Source organism: Micromys minutus (assembly GCF_963924665.1).
Source record: "Micromys minutus genome assembly, chromosome: 12".
Lineage (NCBI taxonomy): Eukaryota > Metazoa > Chordata > Mammalia > Rodentia > Muridae > Micromys > Micromys minutus.
In genome coordinates, this window is record NC_137981.1 from 51,213,862 (window position 1) to 51,237,810 (window position 23,949).

The following is a 23,949-nucleotide window of genomic DNA, read 5'->3' on the forward strand; positions in this document are numbered from 1 at the left end:
ACAGATATGTGCAGTTGTGAGGACTGTGTATGTTTAGAGGTGTCTGTGGTCTTCTTAATGTATATATACACGTGAGTTAAAAAAAGTTGGCACATGCACGCTTTCATTCTTGATCTACAGGTATATTTTATTTAGTATGTATCCATGGCTGTGGCCTTCGAAAGAAGTAGGCAAATTCAGAGGCCAGAGTCCTGTTGTCAGTAAATGGTGGAACCAGACTGGCACGGGACTGTGAGCCAAACTTAGAGGCTGTGTACTCTGCATGCTCAGTAACTTCCTCTTTCTAAACTAAGCTTGGTTTCCAGTTGACCTGGGCAGATGGCATGCTGACATCTTCAGCTCCTTCAACAGTCAGGAGCTTTGTGCAAGACTCCAGCAGAATCAGCAGCCCCGTGTCTCTGGGCCTGTCCCTGGAGAGAGCATTACCTCAGCAGCCAGTCTTGTTTCTGGGCTCCTGTCTTCCAAAGAAAGAGCAGTTCTCTCCTGGGCAGGGTGTGTCTAAAACAGGGTTCTAGAAATGGAATGTGGACCTTGTCCCAACAGGCCTTCCTCCAGAAGTGGAGGAGCAGGGCTGGCTTCTGGATCACCATGTCTAGGAGTGAGCCCTCTACCATTGGGTCCTTCTGCTGCTATGCATGGTATTGTTGGAGGTGTGGACTCCAAGCTAGGTCTCTGAAGATGATTCCAGATGCACATGGCCAAGATGGCTTCTTAAGAACAGTTAATTCTCACATCCCTGAGGGTGAGGGATCAAGACACTATTGTGAAGGGATTGGGAGGCTGCCATCAAAAAACTCCCAACAAGCCTATGTCTGATGGCCAGACACTGCAATGTTATTGCAGAGGGAAGCCACTCTCCTCCCCAACACCCTTACCCCGAGTGTCTGTAGCCTTCTCAGGGAGCAGAGAGCAGTAAGCAGCAGAAAATGGCTCTGGTTTCACTTCTGCTTTTTGGATCTCTTGAGTTCTATCTACCGGCAGAGCGGCGCACCTAGTCCCCTAGATGCAAGTGCATGTTAGAGATGTGGTCACTGTCACACTGAGTCTGAGGTAAACATTGAGCTCACAGGCCACCATAGAGAGAGGTAGAAAACAAATGCTGAGCACTTGCAGTAGACCCAGCACAAATTTGCAGTTGGGCCTGACTTGAGTTCTTTTCACATTTTGATTCTTAATATTTATTTCTGTGCGTACCTAACATGTAAGTACTGTGTTTATATCATTTCTTCTTCTTCTCCTTTCTCCTCTAGTGTTCTCTGTCACACGTATACCTCAAATTCATGGCCTCTTCTTCTTCTTCTTTTTCTTTTTTTAAAGATTTATTTGTGTATTTTATGCATATAAGTGTTTTGTCTTTGTGTACATCTGAACAGTAGAAAAGGGCATCAGAACCTATTGTAGGTAGTTGTGGGCTGCACATGAGTGCTGGGAATTGAACTCAGGACCTCTGGAAGAGTAGTCAGGACCTCTAACCACTGAGCTATCTCTCCAACCTCTGGCCTTGTAATATTTATTATTGTTCCGGACATACATATGCATTTATAAATACATCCTGCTGAGATGACTTAGTGTTGTTCATAAGTGATTAGAAATGACCTCTTGGGATTAGATAACCTATCAGGGGGCTCATCCCAGGAGAAGACTGGTTCTTGGTTTCCTAGCAACTATTAATTGCCTGTAGTTCTTCATCTAGTGGTGAAGAATTCCCACTTGTGAGAATTCCCCCATCCATGCTGGCATGTCTATAGGTGCTGTAATTTTTCAGATCTTATTTAGTCAACAACATGGTTGTCATTTCCTGGGTGTTGCTTTCCTGTCATATAGAAGACATGGTCTCCCAACAGATGTTCTGGTCCTCTGGTTTTTATAATCTTTCTGTGCCCTCTACTTCTATGTTATGTGAGCTTTAGGTATAGGGATTGTGTCATAGATGTACCAGTTGGGGTTGGGCACCCCATGGTCTGTTGTTCTTTGCAATTTGACAAGCTGTGGCTTTCGGTAACGGTCTCTGTCTGCTTCAAAGAGAAGCTTCTTTGATGAGGGATAAGAGCTACACCATAACATTTTTTTTTTAAAGAAAAGTTTAAAAATCTTCCCGACTCTAAAGATTATAGTCATATTCTCATTTGCAAGAATCTTTAATTTAAAAAATTTTAATTTAAAAAAATTAAAATTTTCCAAGAATACTTTTAGTCAGCAATGCCATTGTGGCCAATTTCGGGTGGTTTCCATTCCATTAGCATGTGGTATATAAGTTCTTTTTTTTTTTTTTTTAAATCACAGAAATAATGCACTAACTGAAACCTGAAAAAAAAAACAAAAACAAAAAAACAAAACAAAACAACAACAACAACAACAAAAAAACAGTTGCCTGTAATCCCTTCACTATGGCAAAGTAGTTTCCCTTTCCTTTCTGTGCACAGACACTTCGTGAGTGTAATGGCTCTCAAACTGTGCTTTGCTTTTTTGACCCAGCAGTGTATGAATCATTTCCTTTGTGATTGCCTAATAGAACCACAGTTTTTATGGGCTGTGTAATATTTCACCAACACACATCGTTGTTTCTTCATTTCCCCTCTTACTGAATGTTTAGATGACTTGTAGGTATTTGCTACTACAAAAAAAAAAAAAACAAAAAAAAAAAAAAAACAAGCTTTCAAAAGGCTTTATGGATCTCTGGTCTTCATGTCTCAAATCCAGAAGTGGGATGGGGAGTCCATTTGTATTGGTTGAAGACTTCCATTTTTGTATGTGACAGGGTCTCACACTGAGCTCAGGATGGTTTGGAACTCACCATATAGCACAAACTGGCAGCATACTAGGGGCAATGCCCTTGCCTCAGACTTTTGGTAGCTGGGGGTACATCCTGTGAGTATCAACAACTTCTGATCAACAGTTCAGTTCTTAAAACACCACCTTTGTCAAAAGCAGAGCCTTGTTTCTGTCACCTTTGTTAGACAGTGACCTGGTCTTTATAGTCTCAGGATTCGCCTGGAAGTTAATAGGACAGCTACTGGGAAAAGACGGTTCCCTTGGCCTCCACACTCCATTATTCTCTGCTGAATCCCTGAGGGTTGCTTGAGATACGATAACCTGAAGCCTGACAGGCGCAGCATCTACAGAGCCTTCCCCATCTCTGCATATCTCATTGCACAGCCTTGCTGTTCAGAAGTCTTTCCATAAGTGAAGGAGGCCCTGGCACTGCCCTCAGCCTCGGGATGGTGTCCTTCCTAAACACATCTAAGGACAGAACAAACAGCCCATAAACAGGCAGACCTCTGCTTTTTGATTTCTAGTTTTAATTGCAGATGGAGCAAGGCAAATACTAAGTTAAAAGAAAGCATCCTGGACTCCAATTTATTGATGGGGCCAGCAGGGATGGCTTTAAAAGAACAGGCTTAAAAGATAGGCAGTGTTGTAAAGCTTTATTCAGAGCCTGAGCACTCTTGCTGTGACATCAGCTAAAGATCTTACAAACCCTAGAAAATGACCCAGGGAGCTGCTTAGTGAAGGGTTCTGTTCCTGCCACTGTTGTCTTGGCCCCGCCCCCAAGCAAAGCTGATGTGAGAGAGAGAGAGAGAGAGAGAGAGAGAGAGAGAGAGAGAGAGAGAGAGAGAGAGAGAGAGAGAGAGAGAGAGAGAGAAGAGAGAGAGAGAAGCAGGGATCTTGAGTTTTAGCTGTTGACTCCCTGGAATGTGCCCTAGTGGAGCTCAAAACATATACATATCCGGGTGTATCATCGATCCCAGATTCTTACGACCACACCATCGTCCAACCACTCTGCTTCATAATTGACATTCCCAGTTAACAGCCCTCACCTCCTAACAGATCCCCAGCCTTCGGAATGCTAAAGCTGGTGATTAGTGTCTGCAAAACCATCGATTCTGGGGACAGCTCCTTCTCCTGATCTTGCAGCTCTGCGCATATCCCTTTTGCTGACTCTCCCCAGGGACTTGCCTGTCCCTTGCAGATGGTCACCACCCCCTAGGTAGTACAACTTCCCGGGACACCCCAATGTCTGCTCTCGCCCCCGTCCGGTTGCTTGGAAATGTGCAGCGGACAGCGACGTCACACAGAGAGGTGGGTGCCCTCTGCCCGTCGCGCCAATAGCGTGGCCACGGCCAGGCCTCTTCTTCTCCAGCTATTGGTGCTTCTGGCTGCTCGGCTCCACCCCAGCCCGCCATGGCGTCAGCCGGCGCAACCCGGGGGAGGAGGTTCCCACTTTAAGAAGTGAAGTTTTCCTCCCCCTCCCCCTCCTGCCCACCTCCAGTCGCCTCCCGCGCCCCGCGGGGCCGCGGATGGAGCTCCGCCGCGGCGGCGTGGGGAGCCAGGCTGCGGGCCGGAGGATGGATGGGGACTGCCGCGATGGCGGCTGCGGCCGCAAGGACGCCGGGTCGGAAGACTACGAGAACCTACCGACCAGCGCCTCGGTGTCCACGCACATGACAGCGGGAGCGATGGCCGGGATTCTGGAGCACTCCATCATGTACCCGGTGGACTCCGTGAAGGTGAGGCGCGCGGAGGACTGGTGTGGGGAAGCGAGGAGAGGAAGGAACCGGGAGAGCATCCACAGCAGTGCGTGTTTGCATCCCGCGCAGTTCCAGTGCGGGGCAGAGCCAGGAAGCCACGCTGCCGGTTCTTCGGGGCGCGGCGACAGGCCAGAGCTCTCTCCCGGATTGTGTGCGTGCAGCCGGAGCTCCGGGAAAGCGCCCCGGGTCGCTCCTTCCGCGAAGTCCCGGGGGAGTGCCCCCAGATCCCTCCAGGGAGTCTTGCACTTCTGACCCCTCCGCGCTCGCGGGGGACAGGTCAGCACTCAGTGTGCGGAGGTGGCTGTGGCTCTGTGCGGTCCGACCGCGCGGGCGCTGCACGTGCGCCGCTTCTGAAGGAGCTGGTGGCCGGGAAGCGCTTGCCGCGCTCCTGCGAGAAACGTAACCCTCCCATCCCCCGGGCCGCGCGCCCTCTGGCCCCGGCGCGTGCCTGCTGCTCTGGGGTAGTTTAGGGGCTGGGGAAGAGCCAGCGACCCCGTTTCGCTCTTTCCCCCAGGCACTCGGCAGCTCTTTTATTTTATTTTATTTTATTTTTTTTTGGGGGGGGGCTGGATCTGCGACACTCTATGTGACGCCTCTCTTTCCACCCAGTTCTACTAGAAGACAGTGGGATCTTTGCTGTCTATTGCTTGCTGCAAAGTGGACCTGCAGATTGTACTGTACGGTTGTGGGTTGTGTAATAGGCTTCCAGTTTGACCTGGTCACATCCCCCCCCAGGTAGTTTCGCATGCGCTCCTGTCAAGAGGCGGCTTGAACAGGTGAGATTTGTTAGACTGAGAGTTGCCTGTGCTGGACCTAGAGAGAGGCCCCGTGAGAGATGCAGGAAGTCATACCTGCACTGACATTGCACTTTTAGAGGGAAAGACATCCCTGGGAGTTAACATGAATAAACCCAGGCCAAAGGAGGAAAGCGGAGACGCTTCCTCTGATTCTTAGCCTGGGCTAAGCTGCTGCTCCACTACGCTTTGGGGAACTTGGGGCCTCACTAAGTGGCAGTTATTTTGTGAGGCAGGGTGCCAGGTCTGTACATACGAAACACAGCCTTACTGCTGATTCGGGCCTCACCTGAGCAGGTATGAATATCTGGGTTTTCTCAGAGCCGGCAGTCATTGGCTGGACAGGCCAAGTCCAGTGAGCACTATGCTGGGCATAAGGCAAGGCCTGTCTTCCAGCTCACTGCCAGAGCCAAGTCATCTTCACCTCTGTCCCTCCATCGTCCTATCGGGGAATCTGCAGTGCTCCTCACCTGTCGCTGTTGAGGAGTGTGGAGGTGGGGAACTTGTCTTAGGTTTTTAAATCACCTTAGAAAGAGCTGGGACACATACTAGATGGTATTAGCACAGGGAAGACGGATCAAATGTGAGGGCGTTTTCTGCAGGCTAATGTATCGCGGTTAGAGACAGGGGAAGGTTAGGAGCTATTAATATGAACAGGTCACAGATCTGGAGATGACATTCCTTCTAAGGAAGCCTTCCACTGCTGAGGCCTGGTGTCCCTTTGCCATGAGGTCTGGTTCATATCATTTTAGCTTACTTTGAAGGTTAGAAATAATTATTGATGCCTTTTGACTTATTTGACAGTCCAGGAATATCTCACCCCATTGTAAGTAACACACTTTATGTTCTCCCACACTTTCCCTGACCTGTTTTGATTCAGGCTTCCCCTTGGTACTTACTTAGTCTTTTCCAAAAAGTTTTCATCTGTGGATATGTATGTGTGTGTGTGTGTGTGTGTGTGTGTGTGTGTGAGAGAGAGAGAGAGAGAGAGAGAGAGAGAGAATGTGTGTGTGAGCTGTGAGTGTATATGTGAGTGTTCTTGAGTGTGTAAGCTGTGAGCATAAACCTGTGTGTGTGAGTAAATGTGTGTATATGTATGTTTGTATGTATGTGTGTATGAGTTGTGAGTGGGTGTGAGTGCATGTGTGAGTGTAAGTATGTGTGTGAGTGTGAGCTGGGAGTGTTCGTGTGTGTGAGCTGTGAGCATACCTCACAGTGTGTGTGTGTGTGTGTGTGTGTGTGTGTGTGTGCGCGTGCGTGCGTGCGTGCGCGTGCGCGCGTGCGCGCTCGAGCACCATAGCACATTATGGGATTTGATCGTAAAATTAAGTTTCTCATTGCCAGTCAGCAGGGTCTTCTAGTTCTGAGGCTGATCCTGGCTGCCCGTCAGTGACCCTTGGGACCCTCTCCTGTTCTTAGACTCACAGGTTGGGTGTGAAGTTCCTTCTGTGTTCCCCTGCAACTATTTTTCGGCAGCAAGGATTTCTTTTCCCTCTTTCTTTCTAGTTTTCAGAAGACCAAAAAAAAAAAAAAAAAAAAGCACAGAGAAAGTTAACGTCACAAACCATATGACTCCAAGTAGGCAGCAGGAGAGCCAGTGTTGACCAAGGTCACCACAGTTGTCTGTATCTAACCTGGGGGCAGGGCACACATATGACCCAGTCATGGAAGCAGTTCATGTGGGAAGACCACAGCTGCGTCCCTCTTAAATATTTTGGATGATGAAGACTGAGTAATTGAGTCAGGAGGGCGGGCTTGGCCCACAGCCCTTTAGCTCACTGCTGCCTGCCTCAAGCAGGGACCTGTGCCTTTGTTTTGTTGGGGAAAACGGGCACTCCTTCGCCTTTAGCCCCTCCCCGTTTGTATGGTACACCTATTGTTCTTTCGTGCTAACGATTATAGCTGAAACCAAGTGCGTGCAAATCATATCTTGGAAAGAAGGAAAAAAAAAAGATTTAATTTTTATTTTTGGCATTCATTTTCATTTTGAACTCGTCATTGTTGAGAAGTGAGTCCACCTCCTTTCTTTCAGACTCGCTGTCCAAGGCTGTGTGAACCCTGGGATTCAGGGCCGTTCTTTTGCAATCAAAGCCTGCTGGTCTGCTTGGGTTTGTGGGCTTCAGTACAGAAAGAGGACTTATGGACATGCACTGTTCTAATACTCAGGTTGCTTTTTCATAAGATTCTGTCATCTCCCGATGCCTCTTTAATGTCCAGTGTCTTTCAAACTGTGGGTTTTGATGTCTTAGAGGGCTGAGCATCTGGGGGACAGATTGGCAACAGTATGGTACATAAGCAGATCCGATTTGGGTAGCAAGGAACACTGTTGAAGTCCTGTTTGAGTCAGGTAACCCCAGAGACGTGTGAAGAAGCATAAGTAAACATAAGTACATGCAGTGCAAGGAATCCTATGCTTAGAGGATGAGATGGGGGGGATGTGTGTGGAGATTTTGAGGTCGGCTTGAATTTCACAGTGAGTTCAAGGCCAGCCTGAGCTACCTAGCAAGATTCCATTTCCACACAAAGTCTGAGCATCATAGAATCCGACAGTCCATGATTTCTCTCCCGGCAGCAAAAGCCTGAGGTTACTTAAGTTCCTATTGGGAAGACTTGCGCCAATTTCTCTAGCCTTTCTCTTTCCCCTTCACAGCTAGTGGTATCTCTTTCCCCTTCGTCTTCACTGCTAGTGGTAGATGTGAAGGCTTCACTGAAAGAGTCAGACCCGCGGACCACTGAGCTCCCCCCATGATTGTAGCAACTGACAGAGAGATGCCAAGTCAGGAATCTAGGATGCCTGGTGTCTGCAGACTCTTGTCCAGCTGTGACTTCTCTGTTACCCGGGCTCGGCAGCATTTCCCTAGGAGCCTTTAACCGGTGGTGGCAGCGGGTATGGTGGCTCAGACTGGCCCCTGGGATGGAAACAAGAGCCCCATGTGGTCAGGAGTGCTCAGGACTGGAGGGAGCATGCCAGGTGGGTGGAGGAGGAAATTCCATCCAGATTAGGCAGAGACCATGCAAGTCAGCTTGGTAAGCACAGGGAAGAAAGGAAACAGGAAAGATTTGAAGTGGGGGACTTCCACTGACCCTTTCACAGCCCTCCTTTGAGTGGCTTGTCAGGAAAGCCTTGCTCTAACCCTTGCTGGGTGAGCCCCCTGTTCTCCAGGCACCTCCGAATGGCTGACATAGCTTATGTAGGGGATGGTCTAAGCATGGTTGTAGCCTGACCTGCCTTTGGGGACAGCCCGGGTGAGGCAGGTGCCAGGACACCCCCCAGCCCTTGAGTTTCCCCATTTGACTAGGAGGAGAACTGGCAGCTGCCGGAGCGACAACAAAGTGCAGGACAGCTGGTAGTGCAACTTCCAGAGGCCATGAAGTCCCAAATTACTCTATCCCCTAGAGCAATGTGATAGTGCTTTCTCTCCCTCCCTCCTCCTTGCCTCCCCCCCACCGCCCTTCGCTGAGAAGCATTTTTTGGACAGGTGAGTAGTAGGCGGACAGACAAGGCGTCAAAAACGAGTTCTGTTCAACGGAAGTTCTTCCGTTCTCTTGTGACGCCCTGGTGCACTCTGATAACCACATCTGCTGTCTGCATCCCTTTGCAGAGTTGGAACTTGACCCACACGTGTTCTCCTTGCCCAGGAATGGAGGGGAAGGATGGGGTGGGGGGGTGTCGCAAAGGGGGGAGGATAACACCCTGAATAACAGAGTAGCAAAGGGGGCTCGACATTTCAAAAACAATCAAACCTTTGTTTTTAAATTTATACATAAACTTTAGTGAGTTTATTTATTTAGACAAAAGTCTCCCGGTGTAGCCCTACCTGGCCTGGGAACTTCACTACGTAGACCAGGCTGGCCTAAAACTCACAGAGAGTCACCTGATTCTGCCTCCTGAGTGCTGGGATTAAAGGTGTACGCCGCCACTATACCTGGTGTCTTAGTTAAGGTGACTGTTAAAGCGGAGGAAAGGGTTTATTTGGCTTACAGTCCCCCAGCACTGTTCATTTCTGAACTGGAACTTACACAGGGCAGAAACCCAGAGGCAGGAGCTGATGCAGATGCCATGGAGGGATGTTACTTACTGGCTTGCTCTCATGGTTTTCTCAGCCTGCTTTCTTATAGAACCCAGGACCTCTAGCTCAGGCCAGGCTCCCTCCCCCATCAGTCAATAATTAAGAAAATGTCTCTTATGGGGACATTTTCTCAACTGAGGCTCCCTCCAGATAACTCTAGCACATCTGGCCACTTCAGTTTTTTAAGATGGAGTGGCATTTGAGGTCTTTAAATTTTTTTTATTTTTTATTGATTTTTTTCGTTGATCATGGTAGGCTGCACAGGTGGGTGGAAGTCAGGGACAGTTTTGTGGAGTCAGTTCCCTCCCTCCACTTTTAAGAGAATTCAGGGGCTAGACCTTGAGTCATCAGCCACTGTACCTGCTGAGTCATCATGTTCACTGTGCGTTTGGAGTTTAATGGTGGGGGTGGAAATGGGGGTAGGTGTTAATTGACTTTGTTTCTTAAGTCACTTGGGCAAGTGTTCTGCGCTTAAGGGGTATTTTCTCCAAACTTTTTATTGACCTTTATTGGCAAAGTCTTTACCACCTTGGCTATCTCTTTTTGAATGAGGTTTTCTTTTGAACTCTTTTACAATAATCTACTTCAGGTCCCCGATCCCACTTTGCTTTGCCTTGGGCTTTTGTGTGTACATGTGTATGTATGTGTTTAAAGATTTTTTAAAAAAAATTTGTGTGTATGCCTGTGTGGATTTGTGTACATGAGTGCTCACGGGGCCTCGAGGTGTCGGATCCCCTGGAGTTGGAGTTACAGGTGATTGTGAGCCGCCGGAACTCTGCAGCTCACCAGAACCTCTCCCCGCACCTTTTTCTTCATAGAGGCTGACCTGAAAGTCACTAGGTAGCCCAGGCTAGCCTAACCCAGGCTAGGCTCCCTGCTTTTGAATGCTGGGGTTACAGGTGTGAGCCACCAGGCCTACTAGGCTTTTGCTCTCTGGTTGCAGGTCACTAACTGCCTTTCCTTGTCCAGTGGATGAGCTACCCTCTCCGTTCCCTTCCCTGCCCCTTCCTGCTTCTCATTAACTCTGGAACCCCAGCGCTTCCCAGGCTTTTCCTATCTCCCTTTTTACTCAGCCTTGGGGGGGGGCATCGATGTTTGTTCCTAAACTGAAGCAGTCCGGCCCCACTCAGTGGCCCCCAGGGACATAGCACCTGTAGCCCTGTGCATTGGCCTTGCCATTTCCCCTGCCTTTGTTGAACTCCCTGAAGCTCAATTTATTCTGTCCTTGGAGTTGGCAGACCAGCGTTCTGCTCCCCAAGGCTGAGTTCTGATTTCCTTATCTATGGAGGAGAGCCCTAGCAACCGTCTCTCCTTCCCTTTCCTGGCCTCCCTGTCCCTCATCTATACTGTGGAAGTTTCTAGTTGATATTGTCCCCTGTCATCAAAGGTTACCTCCATTCCCATTCTTTCCCTGTCTCTCTTTGCTGTCACCCTAGAAGTCCATCTTTCTTCCTAGTGGTCAGGAATTCTCAGGACCTTTCACCCAGTCTGCCCCGTTCTTACCTGTGTAATCTTGACATAGTTTCTTGGCCTTTCCGCGCTGTTATCCCACGTGTAGAACGAAGATGCTGGTCTCTTGGGGGTTGGAGGGTGAGGCCCTTGTAACTCTCAGGACAGAGTTGGTACAAGGAGTGAGCCCGCTCCTTCCTCCTCCCCTTCAGTAATGCGGTTTATAGTCACTGTCCCTCCTCCAGGGACTCAGACTCTCAGCAATTACTTCTCCCCAGATCTCTATGAACTTAGCACCTGACAGTGTAGGCCTCTGTGCCTGTTGTGTGTCTGTGAAAGCACACGGTACATGCATGTACGTGTGGATCTCAATGGCCTGGAGCTTGATAGTTCAGCTAGGCTCCAGGGATTTGCCTGCCTCTGCCTTGCCAGGGATTATAAACACACCACCATGCCTAGCTTGTGTACTCCCCCTTTCTCTCTCTCTCTCTCTCTCTCTCTCTCTCTCTCTCTCTCTCTCTCTCTCTCTGTCTTTCTGTATGTGTGTATGCACTTGATTCTGGAAAGCTGCTCTGCCCACTGGGAAGTTGAGTCCTTGGGTAATTCAGCCCTGCCCCCATTGACACTCTGAGTTTTGGGTCTGTCTTCCCACCTCATCATCTTTTTCTATGTTGCAGAGAAGCCAGGACCCCAGATGGCTCACCTCCCCTTGGCGCTCTTCACACTCTTGGTTTCCAACCTCCATTGTAAGGGAACAGGGCTCTCTTGTTCCTCCAGGGGAGTTGATAGTGTCGGGGAGGTGTGATGTGTACAAAGCACCCAGATACTGCAGGATTGAGTCCTGACTCTACACCAGGGCACATGACTTAACCTCTCACTTCAGGTTTGTTCCTAGCCCACTGGGGAACATTAATGCCAGTCCCACCTTACAGGGTTACAGGAAAGGAAAAATGTGACAATGTATACCATGCCCCTGCCTGGTGAGGCTCTTAGTAAACTTCTTTCTTTCCTTCTCTCCCCCCCTCCCCTTTCCTTCCTTCCCTCCCTCCTTTCTTTATTTCCTTCTTCCTATCCCTCTTCTTTTTATTTTTTAAGACAAGTTTTCTCTATGTAGCCCTGGCTGTCCTGGAACTTGTTCTGTAGATCAGGCTGGCCTCAAACTCCTAGATCTACCTGCATCTCGTGTTTCTGCTTGGTGCCCCACAGCCTCTCCTGAACACAGCATGTCTGGGTGTCATGATCAATGGCTCAGCCCCCCTCTTCCCTATCTCAGTGCCCTTCTGAGAGCCTATCCAGAACCCCATTGTATGGCACCTTCAGCTTCTTCCTGGCCCCTGCTTGAGTAAATGGAAGACAAATGTATCTCTGAGTCCAAGGTGTTTTATGTGCTTCCCCATCCCTGCTGCCATGGCTTAGGGTCTTGTCCATGGGCTTGGCTTTCTGGTCTCCTATCTTTTCTTCTATTTTTATTTTTATTTTATTTTTATTTTCCTTCTAATACAGTGCCATTTGCTTGTTTATGTTATTTGCAGCTACAGAATTCTTTATTTCTTATTTATTGCTCATTAGACTATCAGTTTCCAGTGGGAGGGGCTTGTGTTCCTTCAATCTTTGCATTTCTGTGACCTGAAACAGAATAGGTGCTAGGGCGCATTTGGTGTGTGAACTTCTGCTGTCTGTTCTGTGGAGACTGCCCTTCAAAGCTGCTCCGGCACACCTGGCCCCAGAGCCCTCCGAGTTTATCATCTGCAATCAGAAGAGTGGCAACACCAGATGCGTGTCACATCTGGCCAGATGCTATGACAGGGATTCCGGGCAGTATGGTTTTCAATAGGGAGGCTCTGTGCTAGGGCTGCCTATGGTATTTATGATAGCCAAAGTGAGATCTTGCTGTAAGGGTAAGGTTGGCTCCCTGATATGGGTCATCTAGCTGGTTTTCCCGGAGCTAGTTAGACCCTGGGGCATGGGGGATGGGAAGCAACCCTGCCTTTCTACACTCCGTATCCAATGACACAGTGCTCTGCACGCCTGGCAGCCCGTTCACATACAGTGATGTTGAGTGTGACACAGAGCTCCCTCCAGCTTCCTCCCACTCACCCACCAGATTGGGGCCATGAAGGCATTCCTGGAATATTACTGGCCGGCGGATGAGGTGAATGAAGCCAGGAAGATGGGAGTTGTAAAGAGCTACAAAACCCAGCCAAACAGAAGTAAAACAAACGGATATCTTGCGTTATTAAACGGATGCTGGCTTTGCCTTTGTCTTATTCTATATTGTTTTGAGATCATAACATCTTGGCCACAAAAGAGACTACCTTAGTAATTTTGTTCAAGTCTCTTCCTTTTTTTTCATTTTTTTTTTTCAGTAGAACCTGGGAGAAGCTTTGTCTTTGTGGTAATTTGAATAAGAATTGTCCCCTCCTCCTGCCATTGATTTATATTTTTGAATTCTAGCTCTCTAGATGGTATGGTCTTGTTAGAGGAGGTGTTGTTGGGGGTGGGCTTGGAGATTTCAAACTTTCACTACAGGCCCAGCCTCTCCCTTTCTGCCTTAACTCTTGGATAAGGAAATAGCTTTTGGCTACGGCCCCAGCACTGTGCCTGCCTGTCAGGACACTCCCTGTCAGGATGGCTGTGGACTCACCCTCTGAAAGCCCCAATAAACTCTTTCATAAGTTGTCTTGGTCATGGTGTGTCTTCACAGCGAGAGTACAGTAACTAAAGAAAACTCATCGTGAAGCTACCCCTTCATCTGGCTGCTCATCTTGCTCCGAATTTGCTGTTCTCTCTCTTTCCACACCCTGCACTAAACACCAGGGTGCAGAAGTAAGAATTCCTAGTCCTTATTCCCAAAGTAGGCATGGTTCTTCCCTGTAACTAGACCCTAAGCAGGGTGAAATCCAGCCTGATCTACAGAGTGAGTTCCAGGACAGCCAGGGCTACACAGAGAAACCCTGTCTAGAAAAACCACCCCCTCCCCGCTCCTGCAAATAAAAATCATCAACAACAAAAGCGTGAATTATTTCTGGCATTTTCCATTTAATATTTTTCCAAGCACGTTTACTCCCCACCCCCATCCAAGGCACAGAAACCTTGGAAGTCAATACTTTCATTGGGGCTAGAAGGTGAGGTGGGAGTTGTCGGATTCTTAGTGGCCACACTGCTATTCTCTTGAAGGTCTGGAGTTTAGAACAGTGTCGCCTGGCTTCCTTTGAGACCATTGTTAAATAGAGAAAGTGTGGATCCTGACTGCTCCTACCCTGTGATCTTTAGTCATTCTAGAAGGTCACATTGGCTCACAGAGGTGCCTTTGAAAATATCTACCTACCCTGTGTGTAATCCCAGACAGCCCAGGATGCTGTTGGCTTAGTCACTAAGGGGCCACGGTTTAAGACCAGTGTCTTCTTTGAGAGAAAACAAAATGTGTTGAAATTGGGAGAAATCCCAGACTGCTTGAGGCACAGTTTCGTAACAGGTTTAGGAAATGTCTGTCCTCCAGTGGTCAAGCTTAGCCACTGTCCCGTTGGTACTTCCTGTGTCTGATGAGCTCTTGGGACCATCAGATGTGGCTGGGCAGAACTTTAGAAAGTTCCATAACTTCATATGGCTGTCCCCACGGTAGGTGGTCCATATTGCAGCTGGTGGAAGACCCTGATCCTGTGACCTCAGTGTGCTGATGGTTATTTATTTCTTGGGACAGCCAGGAAGGGTACTTCTGAGATGTAGCTATGGCCTCAGAAGAGGTGTGTGCCTGTCCTGTGTAAAGAGGCAGCCTTTAGTGTTTAATTCTTGGTCTTGTCAGTAACCAGCTTCAGTGTTGGGCAAGTCATTTCTCTGAGCTGGTTTTGCCATGAAACCACATATGAATCTGCTCTCCCCTTTTGGCAGGGCTACTGGGAGACTTAGGTGAGATTATGCGAGTTAAATGGCTTTTGTCAGCCTTAACATATAAGAGTTAGGACAAGTCCTATATAGTTTCTCATGTATAATGTGGTTAATGATTGGAGATGTTCAGGCTTGTATGTAAGGACAGACTCACAGCTCTAGGGCCAGAAAGAAACTGACTCTACCTATCCAGACCTCCTTGTGCCTTACAGGTCTATAAAATGGAGCTAAGAGTACACATTTCAGTGTGCAGGAGAAGGTCTTGACATGGTGCAGGGAAGGCTTAGAGCAGAGCCTGGCTTTGGCTCATGTAGAAATGACGATGCATCATGGTTATTTCTGAAAACTGGCTTGCCAGAATGCCTGTGTTGGCTGTGTGTTGCCTATTGGCTGGTCTTCCTGATGCAATGATCTCTAGCATGTTTGCATTGCTTTTGGCCTCTGTAATTCCATCCCTTTAACTGTCCTTCTGCGGTGTGAAAATTGAGGTCCTGTTTCTCATTTCATAGATGAGAGAAAACAGAACTTCAGAAAACTCACAAGGCCTGGGCATGGGCCTTCTTTGACAGGACAGCTGGGATGATTGAGCTGAGGTGGGGTGACAGGTAGGTACAGTTTGGGGTATAGACACGGCCATTAATAATAAACATTCTTGTTCTGGGTCTCGATGGATGAGCAGAGAGCACCATTTGTGATTAAGGCAGCATTAGTTGTCGAAATGGAGACCAGGGGAGTGCTAGTAAGAAGTCCTTTCACAGGATGTGGGGTTCTGATGCATACTTAGTTCCTCAGTCTCATGTCCCAGGGAGGAGGAGAATCCATGTTTATATGGCCATAAGGTGGTTTTGGCTCCTTTTGGTTTCTCTCTGAACACACTGCAGTTGTGGCGGTCCTTTCTGTTTGAGGTCGATCTGAGAATTTCTCTTCATACTCCAGTTTAAACGTGACTTGTTTGGACTCGTTAGCACCGCGTTAGAGTTTCGTGGTCCACCAGGGCTGCAGATTTCTCATCCGAAATTGGGAAGTATGGGCATGCTTGGCCTGTCTTCCATTTGGTCCATTTGTGAGAGCCCGAGGAGCCCCCCCCCCATTTGAAATGGGATTTCATGATCGAAGCACACTGTAGTACAGGCTAGCCTCTGACTTTCAGCCTTTCTGTTTCAGCTTCATAAAGTTCTGAAATTATAGGTATGTGTTGTTATGATACCATGCAGAGAACACAGCTTTTTCTATCGCTCCCTCCCTCCCTTCCTACCCCCTCCCTCCCTTCCCCCTCCCTCTCTTCCTCCTTTCCTCCTCTCCCTCTTTCCTAGTGTCATGGCATATGTGCAGAGGTCAAAGGACAACTTTGGGCTCTGGTTCTTCCCTCCCCTCTTGTTGAGACAACATCTCTTGTTGATCAGTGCATAGGCCAGTGTAGCTGAAACCTTCCAGAAATTGTCCTGTCTCCACCCAACTTGCAGTAGAAGCGCTGAGATTATACACATATTGTGCATGCTTTTATGTGGGATCTGGAGATTAAAAACTCAGGTTCTTGTTTTCATGACAAGTGGTTTTTCACGAGCCACCTCCTTAGCCCGGGAGCACCACTTTAAAGCTCAAAGCAGGTTGTTCCACCACGTTATCTATTGTTAAACTGGGCTCTAGGGAAAGGGGTGAAGCCAGATCTGTGTTCATGTAGGACTGTAGGATTCCCTGTGGGTGTGGCCTTGGGCTTTGACCTATTACCCAGTTGAGTCCTCAACTGCCTGCTTCTCCGCCTGGGACACAAGGGAATGAGGTGATCATTAGAATGCACAGGGCCGTTGCTCAGAAGCACTCTATCAACTTCTCATTGCACACCCTCATCCTAACTTTGAGTCTGCCCCATGGAGCACCAGGTGGATGAGTCTGGGGATGTCTTGGCGAGGGATAAACCCCGAGATCATCTGGCTCTTGTGCTGTGCACTGTCCTGATTTCTGAGCCTGTGTGTCTGTGTAGGAATAGGTGTCATCACCTCAGGGTCTCCTGACCTCCCTTTCTTTGTGGTTTTTGCTGATATTTGGCATCAGGAACTGAAGGTAAGGGGTGAGTACTGATTTGTGGGGCACAGACTTGCCCACACAGCCTCTGACTCAGCCATGGCCCAAGTTCAGGGTGCTCTCTGTCCGGATATGGCGAGGTAGTTAGAAGTGTCTGGACTGAAAGTGCTAGGTGGCTGGTGGATAATTAGCTTTAAGAATTAGACCCAAAAGGATGCTGCCTTGTGTGTGTGTGTCTGTGTGTGCCCATGCGTGCGTGTGAAAGAGAGAGTGCATGCCTGTGCACATTTGTCTGTCTATTCTGTGTGTGGTTGTGCAAGTGAGCTAGCTGGGAGCATCTTAATAAAGAATGGAGAAGTGGATTTCCAGAGTCACCATGTCTGGTTTGGTTCCTACTGTGGTTTCTAATCTGTTACCTCCCTAATTCATGGTAATGCCCCTCTTGGGAAGACTTAAGGGCCTCCGTGAAGATGCTTCGTGCCTTGGCTACCATCAGGCAAAGGTACTCGTTGTGAGATGCCTTTCCCATGAGGTCTGATGCCCAAGAGGATAGATGCATGTTACATCAAGTCCTCGAAAAAAGATGGACCTATTCTCGGGGACTTTGGGCTTCAAAGAGAAGGAAGGGGGTTTTCGAGGTCCTGTGCAGTAGGATCTCGGTGTGTGTCTAAGCCTGCAGACGTTGTGGGTGTTAGAACAGGGATATATGTATTTTGTTCTGACGCATCACAGAACAGACAACAGGTTGTCTTGTTCCTTCTATTCGTACACATGGTGGACACTCACGCCCATTTCTCTTGGAGGCCAATCCAGCAGCACGTGCATGGGCCTACTGACCAGAGCAGCATGTGGCTGTGGAGTTCTCTGGCACAGGAGGTCTTGGTGACTCAGCTCATATTCTGGGTGGGAATGGATCTTTTTCTGTGTCTAGCCAGTGCCAGGTAGTTACTCAGAAGAAACACTAGAAGAAAAGATTTGGTCTGGTTGAAATCGAGCCCAAGATGGGAGTTTATTTCTTCTGCATGCCTTCTTGTATGTGTATGTGGTATGCATGTTTACACGAGAATGGGGACATCTGTGTATGCCAGATACAAGTGTGTTTTATGGAGGCTCGAGGCTGATGTTCAGTGAATCCCTTAATTAATTATATATTGAGACAGGGTCTCTCAGTTGACCCCCAGAGCTTTCTGATTAATTCATCTAATCCAGCTAGGCAGCCTGCTCCTGAGGACCACTGTCTCCACCTCCCACATGCTGAGGTTATATAGGTGCTCTGAATATGCTTGACCAAACACGTAGACTTCTAGCCTGAGCAATTCTGCCTCGAGAAGAAAGCTGGGAAGGGAGGGTTGCTTGCAGTGCATTCTGGGAGAGGAGCCAATTACTCACGTTCCATTTTGGGCCTGCCTTGTCCCTGGATTCCAAAGTGCCCGCCTCGAAATTGCAGTTTATTTTGTCCACTTGAAATCACCCTTCAAGATTGCGGACCCTTCATTCAAGCCGCTCCAGAATGTTGAATGACTCCAGCCCCACCCTGGAACCTCGGGGAGAAAGTCCCAGAAGTTTCTGGAGGGCTCTGTTTACAGCCCTCTGACTCTTTCCTGCTTGGGGACCTTTCATAAGTTCATCACCAGGAAGCTGAGTCATGTAGGGGTCAACGGGCATGATCAAAGGTCACCCAGCGCTGCCAGCAACTTACATAGGGTTGTCTGGGCATTTGCGGGGAGCATTGTAGGGATGATGAAGATAAGCTGAAAGGTCCCATTAGCATCCCCTCTCTGGGGTGGGGTGGGGAGAGTGATGGGCCACACATCCTGGGGATTGCACATCAAAGAATTGTCGCCCACTTCATTCACTTGATTTCTTTCCTTCTTCTCTGAATTCGAGGCCAAGGTCAGGACCAAATAGAAACACGGTGCAGAGGATCAAACGCCTGTCTCATATTTGGGGGTCAGCTCATCCTCAATGCCCCTACGCTGTGCTCTCAGGCTCTTCTGATACTTAGCAGGTTTATGGGAAATCAGTGTCCCCAGTCACTCACCCACATTCTCATTGCACACCCCATGGCGCCTGAGCCCCTTCCTTTTATTTTTTTGTGTGTACGTGTGCATGCACATGCATGTATATTTACAGAGGCCAGAGGACAGTCCTGGCCTTAAGTCCTCAGGAAGTCTCCATCTCGTCCATGTTTTCTACACATCTCCGGCTTCACTTCCTGAGCCTTGTTGCTGGTTTGAGTCAGTATCTTCTTATGTAAACTAGGCTGGCCTAGAACTCAAAGGTAGCTGCTTGTGTCTACCTCATGAGTGCTGGTATTAAAGACACGTGCCACTGTGCCTAGCATTCCCTTGTCTTCTTGAGTCAGACAGTCACGAGGCTAAGCCATTTTGGCCAGGTCTGTATCTTCCCTTCCTCAGTGTTGGAAGTTCAAGAGTTTTTTGTTTGTTTGTTTGTTTTTTAAATGTGGGGCCTGAGCATCGGACTCAGGTCCTTTGCAAGTACTTTATCAATGATAGGGGGGTCTCCCAAGTCACACGCAACTTTCTTCCTCCTTCACATCACCTGCTTTACCACATCCTCAGCCTTGGTGTCCTCATGATGGTTCCCCACAGGTTTAAACTAGGAGCCCTGCCTCTGATCAGATAGCACCTTCTATTTAGGACATTCAGAGTTTGGAAATTATTTGAGTGGATTGGAGTTTCCTCTTTCTCCCTTTTTAAATCATACATATCTCAAGACCAGAATTCCACCCACCCTGCTGCCCCCCCACCCAGCAGCGCACTAAGGGGTAGTTTGTAGGAAGTTCTCTCTGGTAGAACAGCATGTCATTTTCCCTGCTGAGACCTCTGCAAACCTGGAGTCACTGTCACCCTGGTCCCTCACCTTCTGTCACTCCTGGGAACACTTCTTTCAGACAGTTTTGCTTTAAGTTGTACGCCCTGGTTCTTTCTTTTTAGGGAGATTTTAGTTAGCATGTGCTCTCACCCGTAATGGAAACCCGGAGAAACCTTAAGTCTGTCTTAAATCTGGGGCTCAGCTTTGACGGTGCCCGTGTCCTTGGGTGTTTTTCTGTGTGTTGTGCAGCAGACTCTGGGGCACACAGATTCATTGTTGATATCGTGTGGGGCTTTGTGCACGTGGGTGAACCTGGTTGGCCCCTGACTCCTTGGGCCATTGATACAGTGTTTTAGTGGGGTACAGGAACGACAATGGATGATTCTCACAGGAGACAGCGGCACAGATGCATCACCTGGCATAATTATAAGCAGAGGCATGAGCAAGCCAAGCCTGGCGACAGGACTGCTGTGAATTCTGCTTTTTCTCCTTTGTTTAAGTGGCTAATCATCAGGCACACTTTAGAAGGTGTGGCCTCTGTGAAGGGTGTGGAAGCCGGCCTTGTAGAAGCTGGCAGGACCGCACCCAATTCGCAGGCATGCACCGGGTGCCCGGCTCCCAGTCTGGTGTGCATTTCAACCGAGCTGTGCCCACTGAATCCTGGGGTTCCTCCTTTGCCTGGTATCAACACCAAGAGCTGTGTCTTAGGGCCACTAGTCTTGTCACCCTTCTGGTCTCTCACACAGACACATAGCTGGGTTTTGTCTGTTCCCTCGTGCCTGAACAGCTGGGATGTGTGTTGGGAGGGCGTCCGCTGGGTGGCAGGAGGCTGGCACACATCAGAGAGGAAGTGCTGTGTCATCTAGTCAAGTCGGCCTGTGGAAGGAGGACTCCTTGTGACCTAAGCGTTTTGTCTTCCTTTGCAGAAGCCCAAGAGTCCCTGGATTTGGCCTTTCAGAGGCTTCCCCAGTGGCAGGCTCCTGGGTAGGGACAGTGCTCTGTGTGTGGTGGGAGGGGTCTGACACTGCAGAGATCCAGGGCAGAGGACAGACAAGACAAAGGCCAGCCCCAGGAATGCCTGCAGAAGACCTTAGGGAATTCTGATTGCAGACTCTGAGATACATCCTTGGAGCAAACTGTAGGTTACATCTTTTAAAAACTGAGGCCAAATATATATATATATACATACATATATATATATATATATATATATTTTTTTTTTCCCTTTAAAAACTTTTCTTTGTGTATTCATATGGGGAGGGTGCATGTTCGTGTATGTGTGGGAAGTCTAGATATTAACCTTGAAGTTGTTCCTCAGAAGCTACCCACCTTATTATTATTATTTAATTTAAAAAATATAATGTATTTAGTTATACACATGGAACATGTGTGCATATGGAGGTCAGAGGACAACTTCTTTTCTACCATGTGAGTTCTGGGTATCAAACTCAGATTTTCAGGCTTGGTGGCAGGCATCTCTACATGTCAAGCCATTTTGCCAGACTTTTTTTTTTTTTTTTTTTTTTAAATGTGTATGAGTGTTTTGCCTGCATGCATGTCTATGTTTATGCACCACATGTATGCTTGGTGTCCACAGAGTTCAGAAGAGGTCACTGGATATCCTAGAACTGGATATGCAGAGATGTTGGGAACTGAACCCAAGTTCCCTACAAGAACAGCCAGTGTGGTTAACTGCTGAGCCTTCTTTCTAGACTATCACATTATCTTTTGGGAGAGGGGTCTCTTTTACCTGAAACTGGTTGTCTGGCATTCAGAGAGCTTCCACATGTCTCCACCTACATGCCTCTGTGCCTGGCTTATGCATACATTGTGGGGGTTGCAGTTGGGGTCCCCCTGCTTCTTTGGCAAGCACCGTACTAACTGAGCCACCTCTTTTCAAGTATGGCCTTCAGCAGCATTGAGTACCTCTTATTTATGATGTAGCTGGACTCAGACATCTTCTCATCTTGCAAAACTAAAACCCGCCCCTTAAATAACAAGTTTCCATTTCTCCCTCCCCTCCCCGAACCTTGGCAGTTCTCCATTCTACTCCCTGTCTCTTTTACATTCCATTCCTTTCAGTGCCCAGCGTAACCAGAGTCATGCTAGAGGTGCTTTTGCAATTGGCTAATTTCACTCAGCATATGGTTGGTTCATCCATAATGGAGTCAGTGTCAGAATTTTCACCCTTTTTAAGGCTAGATAGTATTCCGTCGAATGGCCAGGACCACAGTGCCTTTATCTGCGGTGGACAACAGGGCTCTTTCTACCCATCCATATCTCTTTTTGAGGCTCTGCTTTTAGTTTTCGTAGGTGTAGCTCCACTCCCCACAGGTGGAGTTGCTGGATACTTAGAAATTCTTTTTTTCCCCCCTTGGGAGAACTGCCTTGGTGTCCTTTTAAACCTTTTTACTACTAATAAGTAGTGCCTTTGCATGAGAAAGGCCCCTATAGGCTCATATATTTGAATGTTAGGCCTCCATTTGGTGGAACTGTTTGGGAAGGATCAGGAGGTGTGGAGTTGTTATGGAGCAGGTGTGCCAGTGGGGGTGGGATTTAAGGTATCAGCAGTCCATGCCAGGCAGAGTCTCACTCTGTCTCTAACCTAAGAATGTATATAAGGTCTCAGCTCCTGCTCTGAGGTGCTCCCCGCCCTCAGCATGCAGATAATCGGACCTCAGAAACTGTAGGCAAGATCCCAATTAAACGCCTCCTTTTATAAGTTGCCTTTGTCATGGTGTCTCTTCACAGCAATAGAACAGTAACTAAGACATGTACACAAGGGTTTGGGTCTTTCCTAGTTTTCAGCCCCTCTATTCTGTTGGCTCTTTCTGACAGAGTCTCATTATATGTCTCCCTGGCTGGCTCTGAGCTTAGACATTTTCTGCCTTCACTTCCCAAGTGCTGGGGTTCTAGGTGTGCACTACCATGCCTGTTTTTAAATTTTTAAACAGGCGACGTTAATTAAAAAAATTACAGGTATATTTTACTTATATTTATATATTACTGCAAATAGGTCCAATGTACATTAATGTCAGTAGGCTTAACCTCCTTCAACTAAACACTCCTACACACTGGTAGACCTTTGTTTATAGCTGGCACTACCTGTTACATAGGTACTGGATGCCTCCTTAGAGACAGAGTCAGCCCTATTTGTTCGTGCAGCATCTTCTGTAGTTATGGTGAACAAAAGCACTAGGAATCCACCTGTCAAGCTCCTCTGCTGGTGTGTGTCCCAAGAGGTGATGGCTCAGAGTCCCTCTGGTGGCTGAACTAAACAGGAATTTAGGTCTGCAACCTTCCAGAACATTCTGGAACCTTCTGTTTGGCAAAGCGAGTCTCGCCACATTAGCATTTGCTTTGGGTTTGCATTCCTAGACAACTTCCAGAGGCCAGAGCTTTTGTATCCCACCTCTAGACTGTGGAGAGGTCTAAGTCCTCTAGGTCCCAAGAGACACGGGCAGAGGAGAGAGGTCCGATGTGCTCAGTCTTGTAGCTGACCTCAATCCACACCTGGCTTCATCCTGGGTCTATTTTCCAAACACTCCAGGAGGCATTGAGAGGCCAAAGGATTGCCACAGAGGGGAGTTTGCTTATAATAGACCACACAACAGTTTTAGGGTGTCTTGGTACCTGAGGACCCTCTTCAGTCCTGGGCTGGAACTTCAGTACCCATAAAGGTGAGCAAGGAGGCTAGGTGAGTTGAGCTTCCTGGAGCACTTTTGTTTGTGACTTTTTTAGCCCATGTAAACTGATAGTAGTGACGGCTCCCCATCCCCCATGCCAGTTAGCTGTCCAAGTTTCCTTTGTTACATAATCAGGATTAATTTAAGCAGCTCGAATGCCTTCATTCAGAAGTGACAGGGAAGAGGGGTGACTGGTAGGAGGGTCGGTGTCCCTCGGGACAGCCTGGGCCAATTCCCTCATTCCTCTGGGTCTTGGCTTTCCTTCCTTTAAGTGGGATGGCAGAGAGGAATGGCACCTCAGCTGTGCTGGAGCCTGCAGGTGGTGCTCATGGGTGAGTTTGCTCCCACCCTGGGCAGATCTCCAGGGCACCTTTCTCCAAGCAAGAAGAGTTGAATGACACACAGCACAAATGACAGTTTCTAGGAGTTTGTTTGTTTTTGTGTCCCCCCCCCCAAATAAAAACCTAACTGCACGCCAGATCTAAAGTGAAAGGAATTTAATCTTCATGGCCTTTCTAGAAGGTAGGTGTGTGAGGAACCTTACACAGAGACGGAAGCCAGCTGGGGAGATGAGCCATTGTCTGAGTTTACACTTGGTAGAGGAAGAAGCCCTTCCCCCCCCAGCCCCTGATGTCTCACTGCCCTGGCAGCCCCTGGTTAGTGAGTCTATAATCATCAG

At 48.2% G+C, this 23,949-nt stretch overlaps 1 protein-coding gene across 1 annotated transcript in view; it reads left to right on the plus strand.

The window, feature by feature from the left end:
* Positions 1 to 4,275: 4,275 nt before the first annotated feature.
* Positions 4,276 to 23,949, plus strand: part of SLC25A37 (solute carrier family 25 member 37) — a 40,113-nt gene continuing 20,439 nt past the window's right edge. The window contains exon 1 of the mRNA XM_080926553.1: positions 4,276 to 4,508. Coding sequence (XP_080782679.1) covers positions 4,299 to 4,508 — 210 coding nt within the window. The 5' untranslated portion in view covers positions 4,276 to 4,298. The remainder of the gene's footprint in view (positions 4,509 to 23,949) is intronic.